The sequence below is a fragment of the Herpailurus yagouaroundi genome, unplaced genomic scaffold, assembly GCF_014898765.1.
Source record: "Herpailurus yagouaroundi ecotype Mexico unplaced genomic scaffold, PumYag 184, whole genome shotgun sequence".
NCBI lineage: Eukaryota > Metazoa > Chordata > Mammalia > Carnivora > Felidae > Herpailurus > Herpailurus yagouaroundi.
Window position 1 is genome coordinate 24,240,169 of NW_024412415.1, and position 18,491 is coordinate 24,258,659.

At 38.3% G+C, this 18,491-nt stretch overlaps 1 protein-coding gene across 2 annotated transcripts in view; it reads left to right on the top strand.

Moving 5' to 3' along the window:
• Positions 1-596: 596 nt before the first annotated feature.
• The window catches only part of MINDY2 (MINDY lysine 48 deubiquitinase 2), a 77,466-nt gene continuing 59,571 nt past the window's right edge, over positions 597-18,491 (top strand). The window contains exons 1-2 of one of the 2 annotated variants that reach the window (XM_040492823.1): positions 597-1,593; positions 17,045-17,102. In XM_040492823.1, the coding sequence (XP_040348757.1) occupies positions 742-1,593; positions 17,045-17,102 (910 nt within the window). In that variant the 5' untranslated portion in view covers positions 597-741. The remainder of the gene's footprint in view (positions 1,594-17,044; positions 17,103-18,491) is intronic. The other variant, XM_040492822.1, reaches the window with a different exon arrangement.

Sequence of the window (18,491 nt, forward strand, 5' to 3'; positions counted from 1 at the left end):
TTTTTTCTGTGCAGGCCAGTATCCACAACCGCACTGACGCCTCAAGTAGGGCGAACGTTTTCACCAGTAGCTGGTGAGGAGCTCGGTGTTTCTCAGCCAAAACCCTGGGAGACTGGGATTTATGCGGTGTAGTAATCCAAACACCTCGAGTAGATGCACAGCCTTTAAAAATCCGCTTCTCGTAAGAAATTCCTTCAATTTTCCATCTTACAAGCGGAGGAAACAAATCTCCTCAGCTCTTCGGGGACGAGCTCTTTTCCAAATAACACAACCACAGGCAACTCATCATCCTGAGCCCTAGGCTGGGCCACACACACCCCAGCTCTTAAGGGTCACAACCGAAACAGTCTCTGCCCGCCTCTCCTTTAAAGAAGCCGCGCGCGGTTGGGCTGCCCTAGAGTTCAACTTCCGGCTACATAGTGAGAGGATGTTTTCCTTCTGGCCACACCTCCTAGCCACGCCCGCCACGCCCCGCCTTCCGGGAGCTAGCTCCAGCAGGCGGGCGCGTAGGAGTGGCGGGTCCGGGTAGGGGTCGCCCTCCCTCGGCGGCGCTCAGTCACTTCCCAAGCAGGCGGATAGCGCGGCGGCGCGCGCGCGCGCTCCCGGTGCCCTCCCCGTGACGTGCCTGGCCGAGGCCGCGCAAGGGCGCTGTAGCTGCCAGTGCCGCTGTCATGGCGTCCGAGCCGCTGGCTGAAGAGAACCCGCCGCGGTCTCCTTAGAGCGAGGGGCTGGCGGCTGGGCATGGAGAGCGGCCCCGAGAGCCTGCAGCCACTAGAACACGGGGTGGCCATCGGGCCAACGCCAGGGACAGGTTCTCCGCAGGAAGGGCCACCGGAGACCAGGCTCGCCGCCGGAGATGGTCCTGGAGTATGGGCGGCGGAGAGCAGAGGCGGGAATGGGCAGGGGGCGGCGGCCGCCGGGAGGAGCCTCTTGGACTCCGTTTCTCCCGCCGGCTCTCCTCAGGTTCCCAGACCCTGCAGCTCCTTTCCGGGCTTGGACTTGAAGGAGAGCGATTTGGAGAACATTGCTGCTCAGAAGGCGCCTCTGAGAGGGCAACACAAGGTGACCGCCTCGCCGGAGACCGCGGAGGCCGGAGCGGACCATGGATCGGGTCCGGCCGGAGACGCCGGCTGCCGCGCGGATTCCGCCCGCACCTGCCGGGCAGAGTTGGCGGTGGCCGGCTCCGAGGAGCCTAGCAGCGCCGGCGGCCTCAGTAGCAGTTGCAGCGACCCGAGCCCTCCTGGGGAATCGCCAAGCCTGGACTCCCTGGAGTCGTTCTCCAACCTGCATTCTTTCCCCAGTAGCTCTGAGTTTAATAGTGAGGAGGGAGCAGAGAACCGGGTCCCCGGGGAGGAGGAGGAGGGCGAGGGCGCGGCGGTGTTGCCCCGGGCTGTGCCTCTTTGCCGAGAAGAGGAGGAGGAGGGGGAGGAAGCTCAGGTACTGGCGGCCTCCAAGGAACGCTTCCCGGGACAATCTGTCTATCACATCAAGTGGATCCAGTGGAAGGAAGAGAACACACCCATCATCACTCAGAATGAGAATGGACCCTGCCCTTTGCTGGCCATCCTCAATGTTTTGCTTCTGGCCTGGAAGGTACATTTCTGCAGCTATTTCCTACAGCTTTTGGGGAGGGGGAAAAACGGGGTGAAGGAGCTGCTGCATGTCAGCTGACGGTTTCCTCTTTTCTTTCCTCGTTCTCCCATGAAATTTATTCTGGGACTCTTGTCCAAAGAATATTCTTATATGTATTTTGTAAAAGAATTGCCGGCAACCTCAGGTCTCTCTCGTGTTTAAATACGAGTTCAACATTCAGTTGATGTTCTTAAAAACAAGGACTTAGAGCACCCTAAACCCTAGGATTATTTTTTTTTTAACTGTATTTTTCTGTGTTTCCTTCTTACTGACTGTCACATATGCAAGAGTGAAGAACTGGGGAAAATGATCTTTAGAAGTTACTTACCATCAATCCATGATAGCAGGGAACAAGTTTTGATGGTTATGTTTAGCCGATTTTCCAACTAATACTTGCTCCATTTGGGTGTAGATACTTAAGGAAATGGTGATAGGGAAGATGTGGCCCGTTAGACAAATTCCATTTAAGGGAAAGCATTGGTCTGAGCCCAGTTACCATAACTTCTTGGTTTTCAAAGATTGTTTTCATTTTATGCATGATTTTTATTTGCCTTGTTTATTTGTTTCTGCTTAAACAGTTTGGCATTATGACTGTTATTACATTATTGCATACTCCTTGCATCAGAACTTGTCAAGGTTAAGGGAATTAAAATTGTAATGACTCAAATAAGAAAAGATATATTCAAGGTAAAGGAACAAGAAAGGTAAGGGCCCTTCACAAGTTAAAGTATATTGAGGGGACTCAGTGTGTTGTGTATAACTGAAGTGTCTTACTCAAGCTTGCAGTTTGAGGGTGCTGAGATGCAGGATCTTATAGCACACCTCTTATTTTCTAATTGATAAGTATATCCATTGATAAACTGTTTCCTAGAAAAAAAAATAACCTGGATTATTCTGACCGGTTAGGAAAAAAATTAAGTAAAGGAAATAGCATATATTACGTGCCTTCATCTTCCTGTTACTAGCAAGGGCTGATGCAAAAGAAATAAGATTAGAAACCTTAGCAGTATCTGGTACATAATGGCCCTCAAATGTTTGATGAAGACTGTGTCTGCTTTAGCTGGGGAGCTATTTGGGGTTGCATCATTGACTTATTAAAGGACAATGCAAGGCAATACATTATAAATACATCTATATATGTATACATCTGTTATATAAATATAAATTTTTCAGTTGTAAACAACAGATTGAAATGTGTTAGATATTCTAAAAGGGGAAATTTTTCTTTAGTCTGTCATAGCCCCAGAGAGCTTCATGGAATTGATGGGTCTTATACCAAGCTTTTAAGGAAAAGTAAATTTGAAATAATAAGGAAATGGAATTGTGGGAGCGGGAAGGATATAAACAAAAGGGATGAAAATAGAATGGATTGTGTGTGTGCGTGCGCGTGTGTGCGTGCATGTGTGTTTATTAGCCGACAGAAATGGTAAGTTCATACTGGTGAATAATAAAAAGTAAGACTGAAAGGTGAAGAACCACTTGATGAAAGCCCTTAAATGTCAGAGTCAGACTTGATATACAGGCCAAAGACCCTAGTCTTTTTGTAGGAAGGGATAACAGTTCTTTAGATTTTCTTTTCTCTTAGTTACCAGATATCAGATATCTCTTAGATACCAGAACTACCAAAGTTCAGAGGAAGGAGCAAGTGCTGTGATCTGAAATATTTGGAGATAGATGAGCTTTGAATTGACTCTTTCAGACATGGCTTCAATGAAATGATCAAACATTTGAGTTCCTACTACGTGTGAGGTACTAGAAGTACAAAAACAAGCAAGATGCAAGTCTGCCCTCATGTAGCTCCCATTTAGTGGGGAGACACATATAAATAATTACAGTGCAATGTGATAAGTTCTAAATGTGCTTTGGAATTAGAAAAGGGTAATTGGGGATGCGTTGTGTCAGGGAAAGCTTTATAAAAGAGGTAATCTATGAACTGGATCTGAAGGATGAGTTGATAGAAGGCCTTCCAGCCAGAGGGAATAGCGTATTCAAAGCTGGTGAAGCAGAAAAAGATTTGTTCTTTTTCATGATTCAAACCTTGGTTGGAAGTGCAGAGTCAGAGGGAAGGAAATAGCATTAGCAGGAAATAAAATTGATAGTTGTGTTAGACTGTTAATGAGCAGGCGTGCTTATTAATTTGGAGGCTATTTTATAAATCTGTGGTTTTTAAGCCTCCTGTCTGCCTCCAGGATATGGCTACACACAAACGTTACTCATCAGTAATCAGTGATTGATAGGGAGACAGATTAAGAGAAGCAGGGTCTGATAAAGCAGTTTTCTCAAAGAGAGCCAGGGGTGCTAGAGGTCAGAACTATTTTCATAATAATACTAAGCTATTATTTGCCTTTTCATTCTCATTCTTTCACAGATGTCAGTGGAGTTTTCCAGGCTATATGATATGTGATAATATCATTGCTCTGAGAGTTAATGGAATATGTGCTTATTTATTCTTTTTAAAATTTTTCTCAATTTTCATTTCTAGTATGGTAAGTATGGGTAGATATAACCTACATAGACCAAAGCTCTTTGGGGTCCTCAATAATTTTTAGGACTGTAATAGTCTAGACACCAGAAGGTTTGAGAAAGGCTGAGGTAGAGAAAAATAGTGAATAGGGTACAAAAAGTAGCTGTCAGATTTCACTGTAAACACAAGTGGTGCTTACACTTTATATCCCTTCTCTTTGATGAAGACAATGTTGGAGCCTAAATGATCTCTAACTGGACAAAGGAAATGAAGATGACCCCACCTTTTCTAATCTGGGTAATAGAGATTGCATCATTCAAAAGATAAAGTGTTTTCAGCTGGGAGATGTCAAAGTTTAGTTGTGTCAGGTTGGAAATGTCTGATAGTGGGACATGAAAATATAAATATTCATCATGCCTCTAGAAGCGTCGAGTGTCAGGGAAGAGGTCAAATTATAGAGAAAAACTGAATGGGGGAGTTATTGCATAGACCTAAGTATGGTAGTTTACTTACCATAAGTATGAGAATAAATGAATACTTCATTGAGAGTGGTGAGCCATAGTTCTCAATTTTTTTTTTTATCATTGAGAATATGTGGGAAACTACAAATTGCCAGCTTAATTCCTCCCTGTAATTCTCCACTCCCTCTTCCATCCCATTCTCCAGTAGACAATAGCGAAAACAGAGAACAACGATTAAACTTGGTGGGGGAAAGGCAATAAGCATTAAGAGTGAGAGCGTGTAAAAGAAACCAGTATAGGCATAATGTGACATATGACTGAGAACTGGAAATAGGACAGTGTCATGATAGTAGTCTTGGAGAGAAACTGATAAAGCGGTCAGTTATCAATTGTCAAGTGCAACAGCATCAAGGAGCTATTGGAGTACAAAAGATTTTACTGAAAAAGGATGGGTGTGAGGACAAAGATGCTGAAAAGTCAGAATAATATGGACTCCTCAGAATAGGTGGTAAAGTTCTCTTCAGAGGAAAGGAGCAACAATCTCATTTTCTGAAGTAATGGAAGGAATGGGACAAAGAAGATACAGAGACAAGGTTGTGTTAAGATAGAGAGGCAGATGGCAGTTGAGGCCTCATTCTCCCATTTTGGCACAATAACAATTGACCTTATCAGCAATCACTATTGAACCTGTCAGTAATTAGCAAGGAGAGGTTTTAAAGTTTGGAGGGGAGGATTGTATGAAAAAGGCACATTGTATTTTAAAGAAATTCTAATCTCATAGAGATTATGTCTTGGAATTTGAGGCATAAATAGAAAGTAGTAAGTAGCAATGGATAAGTTGGGGTTATGCTTTAAAAACTTGTAGTATATACATTTTGCTTTGTTTCTGTTTCCCCAGTAGTTTTCTAATACCTGGAAATAGGAACAGAAAGAATGGCTGGTTAGGGTTATATCAGGGACTGAGCTTTCCAAGGGCTGATTTGTGGAGAGTCAATGGAATTAGAGTTGAAAATGAAACAGGTGATTATGTCTTTGAAGGAAGGTGGAGTAATGAGAAAAATCAATAAACTAAACATGTGGGGAGGATTTGAGTGGTTCAAAGAAAGTAAGTGCCATAGTTCTGGATGAGAAATGATAGTTAAAATTATCAAACAGTACTGTGTTGGAAATATTGGAGTTTTAGTTATAGATAGGTTGCCTTAGGACTGATGAAGAGTAGGTGATCGTTCATAATCTCTGAAATAGTTGAGCTGTGATAATCCAACAAATCAAAAAAGGAAACCTATTCATTAAATTTAATTCAGGCTCAAATTTCTCTTTCTCTTTAACTGACACCAGGTAAATTTATGCTTTGGAATATGTATTCATTTTGCTTCTTTAGACTAAACTTAGTGTTTTTTTTTTACGGTTTTTCTTTAATCTTTCATCTTATCTATCAAAAACAATGCTAGGGGCACCTGGGTGGCTCAGTCAGTTAAGCATTTAAGCATCTGACTCTTGATCACCTCAGGTCTCTCTGCTCAGGTCATGATCTTATGGTTTGAGCTGACAGCAGGGAGCCTGCTTAGGATTCTCTCTCTCCCCCCTTTTTCTGCTCCTCTCCCACGTGTGTGTGCACATGCACGCGCTCTCTCAAAATAAATAAATAAACATTAAAAAAAACCCACAGTGCTATTTATAGGTGTATTTGAAGGCTATGACCCACTTATTTAGATGTGTTTCAGGGTGCCTGGCTAGCTCAGTTGGTAGAGCTTGTGACTCTTGATTTCAGAATTGTGAGCTTGAACCCCACTTAGGGTATAGAAATTACTTAAAACTAAAAAAAATGGATGTGTTTGTAAAAATTAACAAGTCAAAGATATAAAATTTAGTTTCTGATGATACTGATAACATGATAGTTATGTTATAAATGTTGAAGCCAAGTGATGGGTACTTGGGAAATTCATTACGCTATTATTTTTCTACTTTGTGTAACTTAAATTTTATACTATGAACATTTTTTAAAGTTTCTCCATTAATATCATCATGTTTATGAAAGTATTACTTTAATAGAGGGAGTCCTTGCTTTGTCATACATTTGTTTTCTTATAGAAAGAATGTTATAGGTTCTGAGAATCAAACACTGAAAAAAACATATAAACTTATTCTGTGCATTATGATAGTTTTGTAATATCTAATGATTATGTAGCATTTTAGTAGAAGAATGAATACACTGTTCTAAATTAAGATGCTGGAAGTACATCTCATTTCCTCCCTAGCCCTTTTAGGTAGGAAATTCTTTTTTCCCCCTCTCTTTGCTTGGTAGGAACTGAGACCATCTCCTACTCCAAGTCAAGAGAGGAATGCCAGGATTCTGAAACAAGATTTTTTTTTTATATTAAAACTGGTTTCTCCAGACATTACACCTAGAATCTGTAAAATAAGGTTGATACATTTGATTCTATAAAAACTGAAAAAGCTGAAGGTTTAAAAAAAAAAAAAAAGACAGAAAGTCCCTTTCTCACCGCAACCCCTTCTTCCCCCCCAAAACGCTACCTGAAACTAAACCAAAACACACACCACAAACTGAGGGAACAGTTTGCCAGATTATGTGTCTAATGGTTAATTTCTTCATTTACAAAGAGCCCTTATAAATTAGAAAGAGATGAGCAACCCAACAGCAAAATGAACAAAAGGCCATTACTGGAAAATTCAAAGATGTTCAAATGGATGTCCTCTCTCTTATTACCACTTGTACATGAGGCATCATGAGGGTGAGCCTCTTGTCAGCAATGAGTATGACTCTACCTCTCCCTCCCTGCTTGAAAACTTTTCTTGTACTGTTTTCATACACCTTGCTTCAGACTGGTTTTTACTTTTTTTTTTTTTCAAACTTCCTGACTTATAAGAACGTTGCAATCACATAAATTTTCTCACATTTTCCTTTTCCCAAAGTAGGCACAAAGCTCTTTTGAGTCTTTCCAAGTGTATTTATTACTTATAAAAGTGGAAAAAAAGATTCCATTTTAGACTCTGCCCACCCTTTTTTTTTTTTAAATATAGATCCTGTAAGAAGAGATTAATAACTTCACATGGTGGAGTTTTGTTTACACAGTAGATGCAAGTAACATTTATGAGACTTTCATTTCCAATCTCTTTTAAGAATTAGGATTGGTATTGTATTTCTTCATTTGTGAGAAAAAATGGATGAGGACTGATGATAGTATGACTACTCCATTGGCTGGTTGCCCTATTAATGATGGGTTCATTTTCTCCTCTCTCCTTGCTCCCAGTAGTCTTTCAGTGGATAACTTTCCCGTACCCCATCCACCTTATCTATATTGAGTGCCAGGTGAAGAACATTTGAGCATAGATGGTACCAGCAATCATATGGCTTTGAAAAATAGTAGTACTCCATTATTTTTTTTAATGTTTATTTAGAGAGAGAGAGAGTGCACATGCTTTCACTTGTGCATGCACGTGAGAGAGGGGGAGGGGCAGAGAGGAGGGGAGAGAGAAAATCCAAAGGAGGCTCCATGCTGACAGAGCAGAGCCAGACCTGGAGCTCAATCTCACTACCGTGAGATCATGACCTGAGCTGGAATCAAGAGTTGGGTGCTCAACTGGGCCACCCAGGAACCCCAGTACTTGGTTATTTTTATGTCCAGATACACTGCTAAATATTTTACATGAATTATATGCATTTCCTCTTAATTTTTTCAATTATATCATGAAATCCTTAGGTAGACAATGTTCCTATTTTACATACATGCAAAACTGAGGTACATAAATTTTAAATAACTTGCCCAAGCTAAGATTATCACCTACTTCAGAACTTGAGATGTTACTTGGGATATGTGGTTTGGAAGTTAAATAGTGGACAATAAGTCTGGGACAAATCAGTCTGGAAGAACCAGTGATAAAGTCAGAGGAGCAGAAATAGCCTTCATGATTCCTTAGAACAAATCCTGGGGATCTGGTACCAGTTGCTCTTTATACAGACTCCTTCCATTTTTAGCCCCCTCTGCTTCACCCCCTGTCCTCTGAATTATCTGGCACTTCCAGCGTCAGAGACTTTCTTAGCTTCTGTGGTGAATGAGTTTGTTTTTCCCTTCAAAGTTTATGAAATGCATTCTTTGATATTTTCATTAATTAGTAACTTCTGTCTCTACTACAACTACCCTAGTTCAGGCCACCTTCATCTTATCTGGACTACTTCAGTAGCTATTCCCATCTATTTTTCAAGCAACTAATGCAAACTTTCATTGTCGCTTATTCTTTGGGTAGATTTTTCAGCACCTAGGCTTTTTAAAATCTGTTTATTTTGAGAGAGACAGAGTGTGCAAGCGTGTGCAGGGGAGGGGCAGAGAGAGAGGGACAGAGAATCCCAGGCAGGCTGTGCACTGTCAATGCCGAGCCTGATGCAGGGCTCAAACCCACCAACCATGAGATCAGGACCTGAGCCAAAATCAGATGCTTAACCGACTGAACCACCCAGGCACCCCAGGCTTTGTGAGCTTCTTAAATAGATATCCACTGTACCATTCTTCATTGCTCTGAAACTCTTTGATTGCATATAAAATAGGATATTTTAAAAAATCTAATATGTATGAATGTATCTGCAGTTTCTAATGGTTTTAACTAGTTTTAAATAGGCCTTGGTGTTACTCTGAGGATGGGGTCTTATTGTGATAGAAATTGATGGTGAACATGTTCAAATTGTTTTTCTTCTTTTTTTTTTTTTTTTATTTACTTATTTTTCAGAGAGAGAGCAAGCAGGGGAAGGGCAGAGAAAGAGGGAGAGAGAAAATCCCAAGCAGGCTGCATGCTGTAAGCACAGAGCTTGATGCAGGGCTTGAACCTAGAAACCATGAGATCATGACCTGAGCCAAAACCAAGAGTTGGACACTTAACTGACTGAGCTACCCCTGAAATTGGCTTTTCTAAGTTGAAGGTTGTCTCATAAATTTTTCCTGAGAGGAAATACTGATGATAAATAGATTTACTATAAAGCCTGAATTTTAGTATTTTTAAGTATAATAATTATTCTTAATTAATAATAAATGAACCATTCTTAATTGATAATAAATGATAAATAATAAATTAATGATACATATAAGAAATTAGAATAGGAAGATGATATATGATATCCTTTTTTTTTTAACATTCAATTTTTTAACAATTTTTTTTTTAAACGTTTATTTATTGTTGAGAAACAGAGAGAGAGCATGAGCATGGGAGGAGCAGAGAGAGGGGAAGACACAGAATTCGACACAGGCTCCAGGCTTTGAGCTGTCAGCACAGAGCCCAATGCGGGGCTCAAAATCACAAACCATGAGATCATGACCCGAGCCAAAGTCGGACGCTCAACCGATTGAGCCACCCAGGTGCCCCTCTATAATAGTTTATAATATGTACGTTTATTTGCTGGAGCCAGAATTAAAGGTATATTGAAAGGATTCTTAACTTTTTTAGTCTTTATTTTGAAAGAAGCTACATTTCTTCCTTTTGATTCCCATTAGTATTTCTAATATTTTTAAAAATAATTTCTTTACAATTTCATCTAAAAAAATCATGAGTGCTGTATGATTTACTGTATATTCAAAATCAGTAGGTGCACCTGGCTGACTCAATTACATAGAGCATGCAACTCTTGAGGTTGTGAGTTTGAGCCCCCCATGTTCAGTGTAGAGATTACTTAAAAGTATTTTTTTTAATAAATGAAATTTGAACTAAGAAGGAATTGTATTGTTTAGTTGGTCCGTTTTACCATACATAATGCAAAAATGGACTGCAGCACAAAAATCAAATAATTCATGTACAAATTAAAAATGGTTGTTTCCTGAGTTCCAACTCAACTTTCTATTTGAATGTTAAACTAAACCTCACAATTCTGAAGCAGATATCATTTCCTTCTATAAACTTATCCACCCTTACCAAATTTCTTATTTTTACTGATTATAGGGATCTTAATTTTTCCAGTCCCCTGAGTCTTAGAGTCAACCTCAGTTATTGTTTCCCCTTTGTCCACTTTTCATTGTACACCAAGTTCTGTCAACTTTTCATTTAAGATATATTTTGGATGATGTTTTACTTAAGATTTCGCTTAAACAAAGTGTTTTGCTATTAAGTCTGTAAATGTTGGTATAATGGAAAGGGTAATTGTTTTTGGATTCAGATCTCAATTCACATCACAGCTTTGCTGCTTTGGACAAATTAACTTTTCAGCCCATTAGTTTATTCCTAGAATGAAGGTAATGAAATCTGCTTCATAGGATTGTTGTGGGTTAAGGGTAACATGCATATTATATGACAATTAGTAGAAGTTGAACATCTTAAATTTTTTTCTGACTTTCCTAAAGAGCAGAAATTGGCAAATAATCAACTTTTTATCTTCTCAAGTAATTCCTCAATTTGTGAAGGTGTTATAAATCAAACTGTGTATTTCCTATTTATTGGTATTCTAATTAAATATTTAAAAATTTATATTATTTGGTCATTTTTGTACTTACCATCCACCTGTATAAACTGCTTATTTCTTAGTTATTATTGGGTCTCCTGCATTTCTCTACCCCCCACAGAATACCAAAGTCATAGGTGTCAAAATCTCGGCATATCACTTTTGGGATGTTTTACATTCTTGTTTAAGATTTTATTAACACTTCACATGGAAGATTTGTTTTTATTTTTTTAATTTTAGTTAAAAAAATTTTTTAAGTTTTTTGATCTTACTTGAGTCTGTTTTCAAATATACTTCACTCTTTTTTTTTATTTTATTTTTTATTTTTTAAAATTTACACCCAAATTAATTAACATATAGTGAAACAATGATTTCAGGAGTGGATTCCTTAATGCCCCTTACCCATTTAGCCCATCCCCCCTCCCACAACTCCTCCAGCAACCCTCAGTTTGTTCTCTATATTTGAGTCTCTTCTGTTTTGTCCCCCTCCCTGTTTTTTTTTTTTTTTTAATATCAAGCTTTTTATTTATTTTTTTTATTATTTTATTTTTATTTTTTTTTTCAACATTTATTTATTTTTGGGACAGAGAGAGACAGAGCATGAACGGGGGAGGGGCAGAGAGAGAGGGAGACACAGAATCGGAAACAGGCTCCAGGCTCTGAGCCATCAGCCCAGAGCCCGATGCGGGGCTCGAACTCACGGACCGCGAGATCGTGACCTGGCTGAAGTCAGACGCTTAACCGACTGCGCCACCCAGGCGCCCCATCCCCTCCCTGTTTTTATATTATTTTTGTTTCCCTTCCCTTATGTTCATCTCTTTTGTCTCTTAAAGTCCTCATATGAGTGAAGTCATATGATTTTTGTCTTTCTCTGACTAATTTCACTTAGCATAATACCCTCCAGTTCTATCCATGTAGTTGCAAATGGCAAGATTTCATTCTTTTTGATTGCCGAGTAATACTCCATTGTGTATGTATGTGTGTGTGTGTGTGTGTGTGTGTGTGTATATATACACCACATTTTCTTTATCCATTCGTCCATTGATGGACATTTGGGGTCTTTCCATACTTTGGCTGTTGTCGATAGGGCTGCTATAAACATCGGGGTGCATGTGTCCCTTTGTAACAGCACACCTGTTTCCTGTGGATAAATACCTAGTAGTGCAATTGCTGGGTCGTAGGATAGTTATATTTTTAGTTTTTTGAGGAACCTCCATACTGTTTTCCAGAGTGGCTGCACCAGCTTGCATTGCCACCAACAATGAGAAAGAGATCGTCTTTCTCCGCATCTTCACCAACATCTGTTGTTGCCTGTGTTGTTAATGTTAGCCATTCTGACAGGTATGAGGTGGTATCTTTTGTGGTTTTGATTTGTATTTTCCCGATGATGAGTGATGTTGAACATTTTTTCATGTGTCAGTTGGCCATCTGGTGTCTTCCTTGGAGAAGTGTCTATTCATGTCTTTTGCCCATTTCCTCCCTGGATTATTTGTTTTTTGGGTGTTGAGTTTGATAAGTTCTTTATAGATTTTGGACACTAACCCTTTATCTGATAATATCATTTGCAGATATCTTCTCCCATTCCGTAAGTTGCCTTTTAGTTTTGCTGATTGTTTCCTTCGCTGTGCAGAAGCTTTTTATTTTGATGAGGTCCCAGTAGTTCATTTTTCCTTTTGTTTCCCTTGCCTTTGGAGACATGTTAAGTAAGAAGCTGCTGTGGGTAAGATCAAAGAGGTTCTTGCCTGCTTTCTCCTCGAGGATTTTGGTGGCTTCCTGTCTTACATTGAGGTCTTTCATCCATTTTGAGTTTATTTTTGTGTATGGTGTAAGAAAATGGTCCAGGTTTATTCTTCTGCATGTCGCTGTCCAGTTTTCCCAGCATCACTTGCCGAAAAGACTGTCTTTATTCCATTGGATATTCTTTCCTGCTTTGTCAAAGATTAGTTGGTCAAATATACCTCACTCTTTAAATGACTAAGAATTACAGAATAATTGGGCTGAATTAAATTTTTAATGCTTATTTAAAAAAAAAATTTAATGTTGCAGCGCTTGGGTGGCTCAGTTGGTTGAGTGTCTGACTTCGGTTCAGGTCATGATCTCATGGTTCGTGGTTTTGAGCCCCACGTCGGGCTCTGTGCTGACAGCTCAGAGCCTGGAACCTGCTTCGGATTCTGTGTCTCCCTGTCTCTCTGCCCCTTCCCCTGATCACACTCTGTCTGTCTGTCTGTCTCTCTCCAAAAATAAACATTTAAAAAATTAAAAAAAAATGTTTTTAATGTTTATATACTTTTGAGAGACAGAGAGACAGAGCACAAGAAGGGGAGGGGCAGAGGGGAGACACAGAATCTGAAGCAGGCTCCAAGTTCTGAGCTGTTAACATAGACCCCAAAGTGGAGCTCAAACTCACGAACCTCAAGATCATGACCTGAGCCAAAGTTGGACACTTAACCGACTAAGCCACTCAGGCAATAATTGGGCTGAATTAATGAGGTTTTACTGTATAGTTGAATAATTGGAGTTGGAGTAGCTATTTCCTTTTGTTCAGTATTCTTTCTCTGCTTATGTTATTAATTTGCTCAGGAAATCCATTTAATCCAATAAAATCTTACTTATAGGGCAGGACATCATTTATTTTCCTAGACTGTTTGAACTCTTAATTTGGAGCTATATGTTACTATATGCTGAGAAGCTTTGCTCATATTTTAGGAAGACTAAACTATTTGAGAGTACCTTCCAACTACCCTTATATACATGAAAGTATTCATTTACTTAAAAACAATATGTTATGGGGTGCCTGGCTGGCTCAGTCAGTAGAGCGTGTGACTGACCCTTGATCTCAGGGTTATGAGTTTGAGCCCCATGTTGGGCGTAGAGATTACTTCAAAATAAAATCTTTAAAAAAATATGTTATAGATGATTACTAAAAGACCACCTGAGAATCTAGGTCTTACTTCGTTTGAATTCGTTTTTTCATTGTAAAATTTAAAATTTAGAGATTTGGACAAAACACCACAGTTATTATATTCTGTATTCTTAGCTAGCTGTTCCCCAACCTGTTTCTTCTTCAGTAAAATCTAAAGAGACAAAGGAGTGAAAGTCTTAGGATCATTAACAAAACCTTTAGCATTTTTTAAAGTATTTTTTTTCTTTTTCTTTTTAAATTTTTTTATGTTTAGTTTTGAGTGAGAGAGAGAGACAGACAGAGAGACAGAGCGTGAAGGAGGAGGAGCAGAGAGATAGGGAGACACAGAATCCTAAGAAGGTACCAGGCTCCATGCTGTCCACGCAGAGCCCAATCCGGGGCTCTAACACATGAACTGTGAGATCATGACCTGAGCCGAAGTCAGACGCTTAACTGACTGAGCCACCCAGGCACCCCTTAAGTATTTTTTTATTTTCAGAGAGCGAATCTCAAACAGGCTCTGCGCCATCAGCACAGACCCTGAAGCTGGGCCTGATCCCACAAACTGTGAGATCATGACCTGATCTGAAATCAAGAATCGGATGCTTAACCAACTGAACCACCAAGGTGCTGCCCCTGCCACTTGTTTTTGAGGTGATGGTGGTGGAGGAAAGCAAAAAGAGAAGCAAGCTTTCAGGAAGATCATTTTGCGGTTTAAAGAAAAAAAATCTGTTGATGGCTCAACAGTGTTAGTGAGAGGCAGGTGTTCCTTCACAATTATGTTTATTTGTCCTTAGTTTTAATGAATATCACGAATATTTTGTTGGCTAAGATTCAGGAAATGAATATTTCACTGAGTATGTTTGTGAATAAGTCAGTTAAAATATTTGCATGTTTGTTGTCCCACTTCTAAAATCAGTATAGAGGTTGTCATTTTCTTGTTTGCGGCAAACACATGGTAGGCAGTTGTTATGGTAGGCAGTTGTTATTATTTGGAAATTTCAAGGCTAAACCCTGAAATCATATTTGTAGAAATCTAGGATTATAGTATGTATTTCCCAAATAAATACACTTGTTAGTGCCTTGGTTTCATATTTTGACAGAAATGCCACAATTAAGACTTCTGTTAATTCTTATTTTGACAATTTTATAGTAGGATTACTACATCAACCAAAGCAGAGAATAAGCTCTGTCTTTGGAATTTCCTGGTGAATATTTTCTGACTGAACCTATCTGGAGTAAAAGAATGTATAGGTCTTATTTTATGTAAGAAACATTGTTAGGTGTAAATGAGACTTTCAAGTTCTGACATTTGGTCAGAATGTAAGCATTCACAGTGAATGTAAACTACTGGTTTAAATATCAGACCTTCAATAGTGGTACCAAAATAGCCTGATAAAATATTCTAGTAACAGTTAAAATCATCTAAAGCAGGGATCAGCAAACTTTTCCTATAAAGGACTAGATAGTACGTAAATATTTGAGGCTTTGTGGGTTCTATAATCCCTCTTGTAAAGTTTCAACTCTGTTATTGTCGTGCAGAAACAGCCAAAGACTATCCATAAACAATGAGAGTGACTGTTCCAATAAAACTTTATTTAGACAAACAGGCAGGGGACCATAATTTGTCAATGAATTTCAGTTTAAAAATATACCGTATTTGGGAACTCTGCACTTTCTGGTCAATATCCTGTAAGACTAAAACTGCTTAAGAAAAAAGAACTCATTATAGTTTTTTGAAAAACATGTCATAGAAAATAAAAATGATTTAGAATCAAGTAATGATTAAAACCTGCATGGCATCTCTTGGTTTTCAATCACTGATAAATCCCCTGGATGAAAAAAATCATAAGCGTCAATTGTCATGTATGCTCTCATAGGGTATCAAACTGTTCTATTTTACAGGGATCTGTTTTAAAACTTACTCATTGATTAAAACAAACAAAAAATTGTGACATGCTATTACCACATTTGCTAACATAAATACCAAGAGCACCTTCTTTAATACTTGGGGGAATTGTTGAAGAAATTGATGATTTAAATGATTTCCTTGGTTGAACAGAAGATAATTCCCAAAAAATAATCCCTGAAGAATGTTTAATTATATTACTGTTCTCCTATCATTGATACTTGCTTTGAGTTTCCATCCTACTGTATTTATTTTTCTCCTATTCCATGAATGTACCACAAGAGTATGCTTTTGAATAAGTCCATTAAAATATTTATGGTTGTAAATCCATTGGTTGTAATATCTCTGTAACCCATCTGACAATTCTGTTAAAACCTTGACACAAATGTGTTGCAGCTGAATTTAGAAACGTAAATATAATTGTAATGTATATATCTACTTTTAACCTTTTTGTTGTGAACTATAACTCATGTAGAATACATAAAACAGAGATGTACAGTTTAACAAGTTATTATAAAGCAAATGTCACTGGAACTACCATGCAAGTCAAGAAATACAGCATTGCCAGCATCCCAGAAGGCTCTTATATGTCATCTCCAACTATAACTCCTTCCCTTACCTTAGGGCTAACCATAATTCTGATTTTTATAGTATCCATTTCCTTACTTTTCTTTATAATTTTATCACCAAGTATGCAGTTGTAAACAATATAGTTTAATTTTGCCTGCTTTTAAACTTTGTAAGTGGAATCATACAGTACAAATTATTCAGTATGTGACTAATATCTTAATACTGTATTTATTATAGTCATTCAGCAATAAAAATGGCCAAGGTAAACTGAAGTAATGGCATATTGAGCTGTGTTCAAGCCTGTCTTCAGTAAAACTGCTCCATGGGTGACCTGTCACATGTTTGGTGCCTCTTCCTGCCCTTTAACTGCATTTTGTAGTAACCTAGTGACAATCATAGTGGGTGGTGAAAGGCATAGCACTTGGCTTTGAAAACAGATTTCTCAATGGCTCTATGAGATCTTATATCACCCTGGAAATTTTATGGTGATAGGATTGACTGCATTATATTTTATAAAGATTAGTTATAAAGATTTTGGTAACATGAATTATTAATGTATACATATAGTAGAAACATATGTACACATACATGCATATGTTTCCTAGTGAAGAAACACTTTAATCACCTAAAACACTTGATTTTATAGAAAAAATACTTTGTTTTTCAGGTGAAACTTCCACCGATGATGGAAATCATAACTGCTGAACAGCTGATGGAATATTTAGGTTAGTGTTGAAAAGTGGATGATTTTATATCTCTTTCAAAATAAACGTTTCTAAAACTAATATATTACCAAATTACATCTTTCTGAAGTGCTGTTATATAATCTACTTTAAAATTATAATTTTGAAGCTCTTAATTAAAAATTTCTACCCGTATGTTATTGTTTTTGGATGTTAAACCTTTCTGAAGGCTTTTCTAACCAGCATTAAAATTCTGTAATATAAATGAGACTGAGTAACTTCCAGAAAAGAACAAGATACATAGTAATTCCTAATAAATTTTAGAATGGGAAATGGTACAGAAATTCTGACATTGCATGTAGAAAGTGTTAAAAAATATATTGAATAGACTTAAAGATCCAGGAGATAATTTAGAGCAGTGCTATCCAAAGTGTGATTCATGGACCTTTGCCAGTCTATGAAATATTAGTTACCAAGCCACAGTGAGATAGGGGCTTGTGCCAAAATGTAAAACATGTACATAAATACACTGTTTAGTTGATCTGAAATGTTTCTGAGCAAATTTTCTTGATGAAGGAAGCAGTGTATTAAGTTGCATACTTAGGCAAGTTTCTTATTTCAAAACAGACTGGTGATACACAGTTTGCAGACCAGCTGCTTTCAGTAGAACTTGTTTACAGAGCGGGTAGCTGTATATCACACTGAAGTCTTTTACAATTTAATGAATAAGAATTTATATGTTTATACTGTTAAATATGAAATCTTAATCCATATTCTTAGTTCTTTTAGTAATTAAATGTGTAAGGAAAATTTTGTAAAAAAATTTGTCAGCTGATTATTTTGACAACTAGCTAACTGGTTTTTTGTGAAATACAGGCTTAGTGAAGTAATGGAGATTGCAGCTTTTGGAAGACCCTTTTCTTTATGTAATTAATATAATTTAATCCTACTCACTGGTTAGGGAAACCTTATAGTTAAGGTTAGATTACTTTTGAATACCCAGATATCTGGAAATAGAATTTCTATTTATACCTCTTTTAGTGTAGCTTAGTGATTCTTAAACTTTGTGATTTAAGTTTTTATTTTATTTATTTTGAGAGAGAGAGTGAGAGAGAGAGAATCCCAAGCAGGTTCTGCACTGTCTGTGCAGAGCCTGACGCAAGGCTCGAACTCACAAACCATGAGATCATGACTCATGAGTTGGATGCTTAACTGACTGAGGCACCCAGGCACCCCTAAACTTTGTAATTTCTAAATTATATTTCATGGAGAAGGCTGAAATATGCTTGGTGCTTTGATGAATAGCCAGTATGACTTCCAAGGAGTGTGGAAAGGGGATGACATTCCAAAAGTAATTGGGGTCAGGTCATATACGGCTCTATAGGCTAATACAGCAACTTTTGATGTTTGCTGTGAGTGAGCTTGGAAACC